This window comes from Miniopterus natalensis, chromosome 4, assembly GCF_054644295.1.
Source record: "Miniopterus natalensis isolate mMinNat1 chromosome 4, mMinNat1.hap1, whole genome shotgun sequence".
Taxonomy (NCBI): domain Eukaryota; kingdom Metazoa; phylum Chordata; class Mammalia; order Chiroptera; family Miniopteridae; genus Miniopterus; species Miniopterus natalensis.
In genome coordinates, this window is record NC_142084.1 from 69,777,117 (window position 1) to 69,787,359 (window position 10,243).

Genomic DNA, 10,243 nt, shown 5'->3' on the forward strand with positions numbered 1-10,243 from the left:
CCACTGAAGACTGAAAGGGCCACCTGTCAGCCCCTAGGGTGGGAGGGTGAGGGGTTAGACTGGGAGGCAGGTGTCAAGAGCAAGGCAATTTTCCCAGGAGTGCAGTTTGATGCTGTATGTGTCTAAGTAAGTGACTTTGCCACTCTGAACCCTTCTTTCCTTCCACAGAACAGGACTGACAAGCTCACTTAATCCATAGACCCATTACTAATATTGCTGTCCAGCCTAATAACCACCAAAGTCACTAATCTCAGCCTTGGAATTTTATCTACACTTCTCCCCAAGGCCCTGTGTGGTTTTCCCTGACCTCATCTCTACCCTCCTGGTTTATTCCATTCCAGGATACTGGCTTCTTACCATTGTTCTTTAATAGACTAATCTTGTTCTGCCCACAGAAACTGCATGTGTTCCCTCTGCCCAGAATGCTGTTACCCAGGATTTTCTCATGACTGGACTTCTTCAAATCTGGTCTCATTAAACGTCCATGTTCCCAATCTACTCTCCAAAGCAGCTCATCTCCCCTGCTCCATCCCTTCCATTTTGACCTGTGTCTTCTCTTCCTAGCACTTACCACCATCTCGGAATCATGTTTCCTTGTTTATTGTCTGTCTGCTGTGGTCTAGGCTGTGTCTCCAGGGCTGAGTTGTTCAGTACTTTATAAATTAATGAAGTGTCTGTTCTGTCCAGCCCCTGTGGGCTGGTTTCTCTGCTGTTCTGGGTGCATCCAGCTCCGAGGCTGGGTGCACCAGCTACACTCAAACCCATCTCAGCTGCGGGAGAAGGAGCCCCGTGTCAGAGCGGCAGAGGCGTTCGGCGGCCTGAGCAGCCACCGCAGCAGCACCAGACCTGGCAGTCACCCCGATACTGGCCTGGCATCGGGAGGGGAAACTGGCAGGCGGGCGCCGCCCTTCCTGGCGGGGGGTGAGGGGGACCGCTGCGGCAAGGACTCGCAGGCTGCAGCAAACCCCCACCCGGGTCAGGTCAGACAGCGTGGGCGCGGCGGGGCCGGGGTGCCAGCCAGAGATGGGAGGCTCTGGGGCGGCTCCCTGGACTCAGGAGCGAGACCCGCCCACCACGGACGCTCTGGACCCAGGCCTGGGGCTTTCCGGGCCCGGGCAGCCGCCTGCCTGGGAAAATCCCGGCCTCCTTCCGGGCGCCGGGGCCCTTGCCCGGCAGAGCGGGGGAGGGGATTCCCGGAATCTGCCCGGAGACCGCCGTCGCGTCACTGGACAGAATCCGCCCATATATGGGCAGCGCTTCCGTTTCGTCAGCAGGGAAAGCCCCGGCGTGCGCTGCAAGGCGGGACGGTGCCTGCGCACTGCGCGTACAGCCCCAGGCATCCTGCCCCCAGGTGTTGGGAGGCTGGACCGCGTCCCCGCCCTGGACTTTCCAACCCCCGGGATCAGGCAGCCAGAGGAGGGTCGGACACCCCGGTTGCGATCGAGAGATGCTTGGGCAGAGCTGGCGAGGTGAGACAGATACCGACGCGAGCCACAAACAGCAGCGGGGTGGGGGCATCCCACTACTCTCCTCCCCCCGCCCTCCGGGTTTGGAAAAAAAGACGACAGAAATTAATAAAGAACCTTTTTTTTTACTTAAATAGATTCAATAAAAAGTCGGAACAACAAACGCACACACGCACACAAACACATCTTAAAATAAACTCTTTAGAGACCGTGTTCGTGTTTCTCCACAGTACGGTGCAGAGGGGGAGGGCAGGGGGCGAGGATCCCCTCCTCGGTGTCCCCGCGGGCTTGAGTACCGGGCAGCGGGGCCAGCTCCGCCGTGATCGCCCCCTCCTCCCCTCCCTGTTAAATACACAAATATATTATATTCAATATGAATCGAGTCCGTTTCCAGCAGAAAAACAAAAACAAACATGGAAGGGGCGGCTTGTAAACGTCGAGGTGGAAGGACTGGGCGCAGAGCGGGCGAGCGGGCGGGCGGGCAGGGATCCAGTGTGGTTTTCGGCGCCCCCATGCCCCGGGGCCCGTGCCCACCGCCTGCCCCCTCACCCTCTGATAGGCCTGCGCCCAGCCGTCCAGGCTGGGGTGGGTGGGGGGAATGTCCGAACGGGGAAGGGGTGCTCAGAAGGCGTGTCCCTTGACCCCTAGCAGCAGCTGGCAGCCGTTGCTGACGTGGGTCATGACCTTCTGTTTGAGCTGGGCCACCTGCTCCCGGAGGAGGCCCGCAGTGCTCGAGAGTCCCGCATTCTCGGCCTTGAGTGTCTTCACCTTGTCCTCCAGGCGCGCGATGCGCTCCAGCTTCCGCTTCCGGCACTTGGTGGCCGCCAGCCGGTTCCGCAGCCGCTTGCGCTCCACTTTGATGCGCTCCTGGTCTTCCATGTTGATGGGGGACACTGGCGGCGTGGCGTCGCGGCTGCGCGCCTCAGGCACGGTCTGCGGTTCCTCCTTGAAGGTGGAGGAGCCGCGGCCCAGGCCCAGCTGTGCCGGGTGGCCGCCGGCGAAGGGCGGCGCGTGTGGGAGGTAGCTGATGGTGGCCGTCGGGTACGAGCTGCCTGTCCCGACGGCGGCCCCTCCGCCTCCGGAGGGTGCAGAGGCAGGGGAATAGCTGCTGAGGTTGGTGTAGACAGGAGGCGGCTCCGGGCCAGCATAGACACCCCCGGGCCCCGCCGGGGGCCCCCCGCTGGCGCCCAGGGACACGTTGGGGGGCGTCACGTGGTTCATCTTGTGCAGGTCGTCCAGGGCTTTGACAAAGCCGTCGGCGAAACCCTCCTGCTCCTCGGTGACGACGCCCCCTGCACCTCCACCGCTGCCACCCCCGCGAGGGTAAAAGTACTGTCCCGGAGGCGTAGGCGTCGTCGTGATCACGCCGTTGCTGTTGGGGACGATCAGGCGCTCCAGCTCTGATGAGGCTAGCTTGAGCGACGCGCCTGTGTCCGAGCCCTGGCCGGAAAAGTAGCTGCCACCACCGCTGCCCTCTGGGCCGGGGCCCCTCGCCCCGGGTGCTTTCAGACCTCGGTAAGGGTCGGTCAGGTTGAGCGCCAGGCTGGGTTTCAGGAGTTTGTAGTCGTGTAGAGAGAGGCCGCCCGGGGCCCGGCCGTATCCCGCAGCTGCGTATGAATCGTCGTGGTAGAAGGGCTGTTCCATTTTAGTGCACATCCGGACGGCCCGGGCGGTCGGGGGGAGGGGGGGGTCCCTGCGGGGCCGCCCCGGGCCTCGCTGCTGCGAGCGGCGCGCTGTCCTCGGCGGTGGCTGGACTGGGTGTTTGGAAGCGCGGTCTTGGGGCTGACAACGGCCGAGGGAGGCCAGCCGGCCGCCGTGCGCGGAAGCTCTGTGCGGCTTCGCGAGTCCGAGTCCCTCTGCCCCGCTCCGGCGCGCTCTCTTTCTCGGTGTCGGTTCCCCGGGCTTCCCGCTCCCCGCTGGCTCCGACGCTGGCCTGCCGCGCTCAAAGTCCGGGCGGCTCAGCCGGAGCCACGCGCCTTTATACCGCGATTGTCAGCTGCGGAAGCGCTCTCTGATTGGCCGCCGCGCGAGCCGGGCCCTCGCGCCCCCCTCCTCGAGCGTGGGGAAGGGGAGGAGGCGGCTCGCGTCACTGTCAGGAAGCGCGTGTCCTTGTAAACAGCGGCCACGGGCTGGGTGGTTTGGCGAGGCTGCTGGGGGAGGGGCTCAAGGGATCTCGGGGGCTCACGAGGAAGGGGATTCTGGGACACAAGGGGAGGGACTCCTGGGAGGGCGATGAAACCCCTGGAGAACGAGATGAAGGACCCGAGGAACTGGTACAGAGCAAGTGTGTGTGTGTGGGGAGGTGTCCCAAGTTATATACAGAAGGTCTGAGGGACTTGTAGTATCCGAGAGGGGCTGGAGGGCTGTGAATACTCTGGGAGACCCCATAAAAGAGAGATGGAAGGGTTAAGCAGGGTAAATGGGAGAGGGGTAAGGGGACCCCTGACTCAGAAATTAAATGTGGGTCCTGAATACAGAGGGGTTGAGGGACTGGAATTTTCATGGGAGGGACTGAACCCAAGAAAAGTGAAGAGTGGGAGTGTGTGTGAAAAGGTTATACGGAGAGGGGCTTGAGGGCCCATTATACAAGAAATAAGTAGGGGTCCTGGAGTCCATGGGAGAGGCTGAGGGTCCCCCATAAATGGGAAGGAGAATCTAGATATGCAGAAAGTGAATGAGAGTCTTGGGCTACACTGAGTTAGGGAAAATATATGGGGTAGGAGGAGACACTGTCACAGGTTGGGGGTCACCGGGGTCATCTGCGATGCTCTGACGAAGGGGAATGTGAAGGGTCGAGGCGCACTTTCAGAGCTGAGATGACAATGACAGAGGGTCCCTGGCTGAGACATTCGGGAAGGAAGGGTCTTTGAGGATCCTGAGGAACTGGACTGCTGGATCTTCCATGATTGGCGCCCCCTCTTGTGGGTGACCTCCAGGCGCCTGTATACTCTGTCCCCATCCCAAAGCCCTCCCCCAGTAACCCTGGGCTTGACCAACACCGCGTCAGCTCCTGGTGCCTGGACTCAGCCCGAAGGCCGGGGCGCGGTCGCCCAACCCCACTCCTTCCTTAGAAACAGGCCGGGGAAGAGCTCCGCGGCAGGAAGTGTGGCAACAGCCCTGGGGGAAGGAGCCCGGCCCTATCTCCGTCACTCGGATCCTACGGGACCTTGCACCCCGCCCTGGGTCGGGCCGGGTTCTGAGCCTCTGAAGAGGAACCTGGGCGCGGGACCCCGGTGGAGGCTGGGGTGCACCGAACACGCCCAGCCTCAGAGGCCTCCAGTTACAGTCCCCTCCCCAGCAATGGTTCAGCCCGCGGTGCCCACGGACGATCTAGGAGGCAGGCAGTCGGGGGACGATTCCATTAGCCCGACGAAGGGGGACGCACCGGGGAGCGGGTCCTTGTCGCCGTGGCAACAGGCAGGAGTTGGCGCTTGGCTGCCAGCCGGGCGGTCCCTGGAGTCTCTCCCCGACGCCCATATAAGGCTACAGGAAGGGGTGGGACCAGTGCTGTCCCGGGGTCCCCCAGACGGGTCTCGCCCGGGTCTGTGCCAGGTCCCAGGGCGTGTCCCGGCCCCCGACAGCTAGTCCCGACCAGCCCAGCCACCGCCCCCGGGGCCCCCACGGCCTCCTGGACTGGCCCCACCCAGTCGCTGTGGGGCTGCGTGTTGCCAGGCCGGGCCCGGGCCCGACCCAGCCTGGCAGGTCCCCGCCTGCCCGAGGGCCTGGGTCGGACTTCGCCCCTGGCCCGACGGGGCGCGGAGGGGGCGGGCCAATGCCTCCAGGCGTCCCTGGCGCCTGGGCTGGACGGCAAGGCTGCCCCCTCCCTCCGGCGGAGTACTCATCCTTTCTGCGGGGAGACCTGGGTCCCTCCCCACAAGCAGAGGCTGGGGTGCCCCTACCTCACTCAGGTGGACAAGGACTCCTACTCCTGTTTTAGTCTGGGAGTTTGGTCAACCATCCAGAATACTTTGGTGGGGGTTCCCTCTCTCCCCTGGATATCTCTTTCATCTGATGGGACCTGAAAATCCAAGGGTTGAATCTTGAGGAACCCAGAGCTCCTACCCCAGTAAGGACTGGGTGGAGATTTAGGTGGTGAGGCTTCTAGCTAGACATAAGGTGGGACTTCCAAACAGTTAAGATATGAGCCACTAGAATGAGAGATGAGAAGCTGAGCGGCTCTCTCAGAGAGAGGCCTCTATCTTCTTGAATGATGGAAGTTTCATTAGGGGAGAGAGATGCTGAGGGATGGGGCTAGCCAGACTTTGTAGGGGGAGAGAAGGAAAATGAAAGAGGTGAAAGAGAAACTGAGCTATGTGGGGGCAGGGGGAAGTCCAGAACAGTGGTTTTGGGGAGGAAGGTCCCATAGACGCTGGGGGCATCCCTGTCTTTGGTCTTTGGAGGTACTTGTGACCCCTGGGTGCCCCCTCCCCTCCTCCCCTAGCTTGAACTGCTCCCCTCCCCCGCCCCAGGCTCAAGGGAGATTCCAGCGGCCGCTGAGTCTGGCAGGCATGCTGCCAAGGCCTGTGTCTCCCGCCCATGCTAATAACTGCAGCTGACATCTGGCCGGGGCCCTGCGGGGGCGCAGTGGGCAGGGTTGGGGGGCTGGGCAGGTCTGGCCAGAGGGTAGCATCTCAGGAAGCCAACCTGTAGGTCCCACGGGCCAGGAGGCCACAGTGAGTCAGCCTTGGCCAGTGCTGAGGCTGGCCAGGCCAGGGAAGTCTTGGAGAGCTGCGAGGCTGGCCCAGAGTGGGTCGAGATGAAGGGAAAGGACCCAGCAAGGAAAAGTGGGTGTATGGGGGTGGGGGTCAGGGCAGTGAAAGATGGCCAGAGAGACAAACTGGGGGCAGGGTTAGCGTCATGCAGACAGACAGCAATGACACTTAAGATAGGCAAACAGACTGAGAAATAATAATTATTTTAATAGCTAACACTTACATGGCTCTTACCATGGACCAGACACTCTTCTAAGTGGTTTAAGTAGAGTAACTAATTGCCTGCTTCCAACCACCCAGCAAAATGCATGCTATGTATCCCCATTTAACAGATGAGAAAACTGAGGCACAGGAAGGTAAAGAACTTGCCTGATATCCCACAACTATTAAGTGCTGGAGATGTGTTATAACCTGAGCTGTCTAGTTCCAGAGCATTAGCCACTATACTGTGGATAATCACAGGCACAGAGGCTTTTATGTAGACCAACAGTATGCCAAGCTTTTCAGGCCCTTTCGAATAGGGTCTTCTTTAATCAGGAGAGAAATGGAGTTGGGCACATGGTGGAGGGGTGCTGGTGGGTGGGGAGACAGGCCAGCATTTGGAGTGGGGTTGGGTGGCTCCATGCATTCTGCAAGGGTGTTTGAGCAGGGGGTGGGGAACGGGCCAGCCAGGGAGGGCGGAGGCCCTACCCAGCTGGTACAGCCGGTTCCAGGCCCCTGCCAGTCTCACCCTTGTGGCCTGGGCACCACCCCCTCATGCCGCCCCACTGGCGCCAAGGCCCCCATGAGGAGGCTGTGAGGATAGCCCCCTCCCCCTCCTGCCCTGGGTACCCAGATGCTGCTGGGGACTGCCCAGCCCTTGGGCTCCAGACCAGCATCTGGAGGAGGACTCCATGCCCAACCTTCCCCCACACCCAGGGGCCTAGGGCCTGGGGTGGGGACAGGGTTAGGGGGAAGTTCACCTACCCCCACCCACGGGTCTCTCTGGGGCTTTCGACTTTGACGTGAGGGACTTCTCCTTCTTATAAATAGTCTGGTGACCCCCTCCCCCTTGGCCCCACTGATTGGTGGGGCCCTCACTAAGAAACTGGGCCGGGGGGCTGCAAGTGAGTCAGCCAATAGGCAAGCCAGGGCGAGAACTCACAAGTCATAGCACCCAACCTCCTGAGTCCCTGCCCCTGGGTGTGGACATGCAGCAGGGCAGGAAGAGGCTGAGAATCACAGAGGTCCTCCCCCAGGAACCCCTGACATGCCAGCTACCTCCCTCCCCCACCTCTGTAGTTTGAGGGTCCCTCACCCCCTCTGCTGGAGAGGAAGCTGCTGGGTTTTCTTGGAAGCAGGAAGGAGAGGCTGTCTCCTCAGGCTGACTCAGCTGGGCATGAGGGGAGTTTCCCATAAAACTACTTCTGTCTCCCCCCTTCTGCTGGTGAGGTCTTGGGGGGGCCTGGGCCTGGCTGAGATTCTGGGTGCCCCCTTTACAGGGGATGTGCTAAGAAAAAAGGCCTACAGCTTACCAGGGACTGGGGCAGCTGAGCCAGGCCTCCCAGGAAGTGACAAATAGCAGGGAGGGAGGGAAGTTGGGAGTAATGTTTAGAGGGAAGTTCGGGGATATTTGGGGGATGGGGGGACAGAGACAGAGTGGGAAGCCCAGAGCTCTACAGTACCTCAGCATGGTCCAGAAGCATGTGTGTCTGGTCGCCTGTGGGTCTCCGTATGACTGGTCTGTCAGAGTGTGTGAGAATGTGTGAGAGTGCATGAGTCTGTGTGTTGGCCCAACCTTGCAGGGCTGTGCAGGGCCTGTCATATGGAGGGAGGGATGGTGGGTATGTGTGTATTGTCTATGGAATCAGTTGCATGTGGCTGGCCTATATGCATGTGTTGTTTTGGAGTTCATATGGCTAACCTATTCCTGTCTGGCATGTATATGTGTTTGTGCATGTGAGGTCCATGGCCTGCCTGTGTGAGGTCTGTGTGTGAGGTCTGTGGCTAGTGTGCGTATGTGTCTATGAGAGCTCTGGCTGGTGTGTGTGTATATTTGTGTCAGGATGTCTTTGTGCCATTGTGTTTACAAATGTCTGACTGTGGCATGACTGGTGTGTGTGTGTGTTTATGTGAGTTTCATGGCTGGTCTGAGTGTGTGTCTATGTGAACTCTGTGGCTGGTGTGTATGAGTACTAGTCAACAGGTTCTGTCAGGGTGTTTCTGTGCCAATGTGTTTATGAATATCTGACTATAGCCTGTCTGTGCCTCCCTGTGCTTGGTATGACTGGCCAGATCATGTGTGTGAATATGCCAGTTTGTCCTCTCCCATTTGTCCCATCTGTCAGGTAGTATATATCTGTAAGTCTTGGTGTCCCTTGGAGCCTCCTGAGTATGTGTACAACTGGCAAGGGGGATTTCTGTCATGGTATGTATGTGTCCTCTCCACCCATCTCGTCATAGGTTTATGTTTTTCCCTTTTGCTTCTGAGTATCTTTTTGAGTTTAAACACATCTTGCTAGTGTACGTGTGTATGTGTATGTGAGTGCATGTGCACATGTTGCTTTGTCTTGTGTGTCCGGTTCTGACAGTATGTGTCTGAACACCTCTCATACAACTCTGGAGGCGCTTGTGCTGAAAGTAACTGTCCCTCTCTCTGAGTCTGTCAACATGTATTCATTGCCTGCTTATGTCTGATGCACAGTCCTCTGTGTGTCTGTCCTGTGTGTTTCTGGCCTGTCACATTTGTCTCAGCATGCGTGTGACCATGCCACTGGATCAGCCAGGCTTTGTGCTTTCCTGAATGTCTCTCTGTGCTTGTGTGTGACATTATGTCCATCTTGCCTGTATGCCAAGTTGATTTATCCTTGTCACACACACCCGGCCTGCATGCTTCTGGCCTGTTGATGGCTTTGTGTGTTTGGCAGCTTTTCAGTATTGCTCCTGAGAGTCTGTCCTGCCACTGTGTCTGTATGAGACAGCCATTGCTGGGTCATCTTGCCCAGATGTGTGTCTGACCCTGTCACTGTGTCCCAGGTTAGCAGTCTCTCTGTGGCCAGGGGTTTGTGTGTCTGGACTGGCTCTCTCAGGGTGACTGTATGTGTACACTTCTTGCCACCCCCCCAAGTCTGGCCACCCTGGGCCATGTTTACTCTGCCCCTAGCTGACTTCTGCCCTGCCCCGGGAGAGGCTGACCCTCCCGTCTGGTCTGTCCAGCCAGCAGTCCACAGGATGTTCCCTAGACGCTGCCTCCGCCAACATCCCTTCCCTCGGGCCACCCTTGGGTCAGGACCCAGGAGTCCAGGGTAGCAGCGGGGGTGGGGCTGCAGCGTGGGGGCCTTGTCAGGGCCCCAGAATGAAGGTGGGGGGTGGGGAGGCGACAGGCCCAACAGGTTCTACCTCATTCCTGTCCCGCCTCTCACTTCCTGGGTGCTGGCCCAGGGCAGGGGGTGGACAGGATGAACCCCAAGGCCTCGTTGGAGTGCCTGGGTGGGGCAAGGCCTGCCTGGCAAGGACTTGTGCCTGCTAGACACCCTGACACTCAGGCCTGAGAGACAGGAGGAGCCTGGGTCCTTCTGTGGGCCAAGACCCTTTCCTGCTCCTGTGCCCAGTTCTCGATGCAGAGTCTCATCCATTACTCACCTAATCTCCTTAAAGTCACTATGAATTGGACATAATTATCCCTATTTTCAGATGGGGAAACTGAGACCTAGACAGCAATGAGAGCAGAGGCAGGATCTGAACCCAGCTCTTGGGTATGCTACCCAAGATCCCAGCCAGCTCACCAACCGCCTTCCCTTCTCTCTCTAAAAATGGTACATGTGTGGTGAAGTAAGAACCTAGGCCCCCAGGAGGCTTGGCTCAAGGGGGCGCCCAGCTTGCTCTGAGTCAAAAGGGGCCCCTGGATGAAATGAATAAGAAAACGGCTTTAACCGTTTCATTGCCACGACAGGCTCTGCCAAAACTTCCTGTGGGCTGTGGGGGGAGGGCCAAGGGCTGGGTTCCCGGAGGCCTGGGGAGGGGGAGGGGGCTGCCAATTCAGGGGTGGGGGAAACACCTCCAGTGACCTTGGGCTAGGGCCAGATA

At 59.3% G+C, this 10,243-nt stretch overlaps 1 protein-coding gene across 1 annotated transcript; it reads right to left on the reverse strand.

Annotated features, from left to right (window-relative positions):
• Positions 1 to 1,571: 1,571 nt before the first annotated feature.
• On the reverse strand, positions 1,572 to 3,139 carry JUNB (JunB proto-oncogene, AP-1 transcription factor subunit). Its single transcript, XM_016218612.2, has one exon. The coding sequence runs from the start codon at positions 3,120 to 3,122 to the stop codon at positions 2,088 to 2,090; it is 1,035 nt and encodes a 344-aa protein (XP_016074098.2). The 5' UTR covers positions 3,123 to 3,139; the 3' UTR covers positions 1,572 to 2,087.
• Positions 3,140 to 10,243: the final 7,104 nt, after the last annotated feature.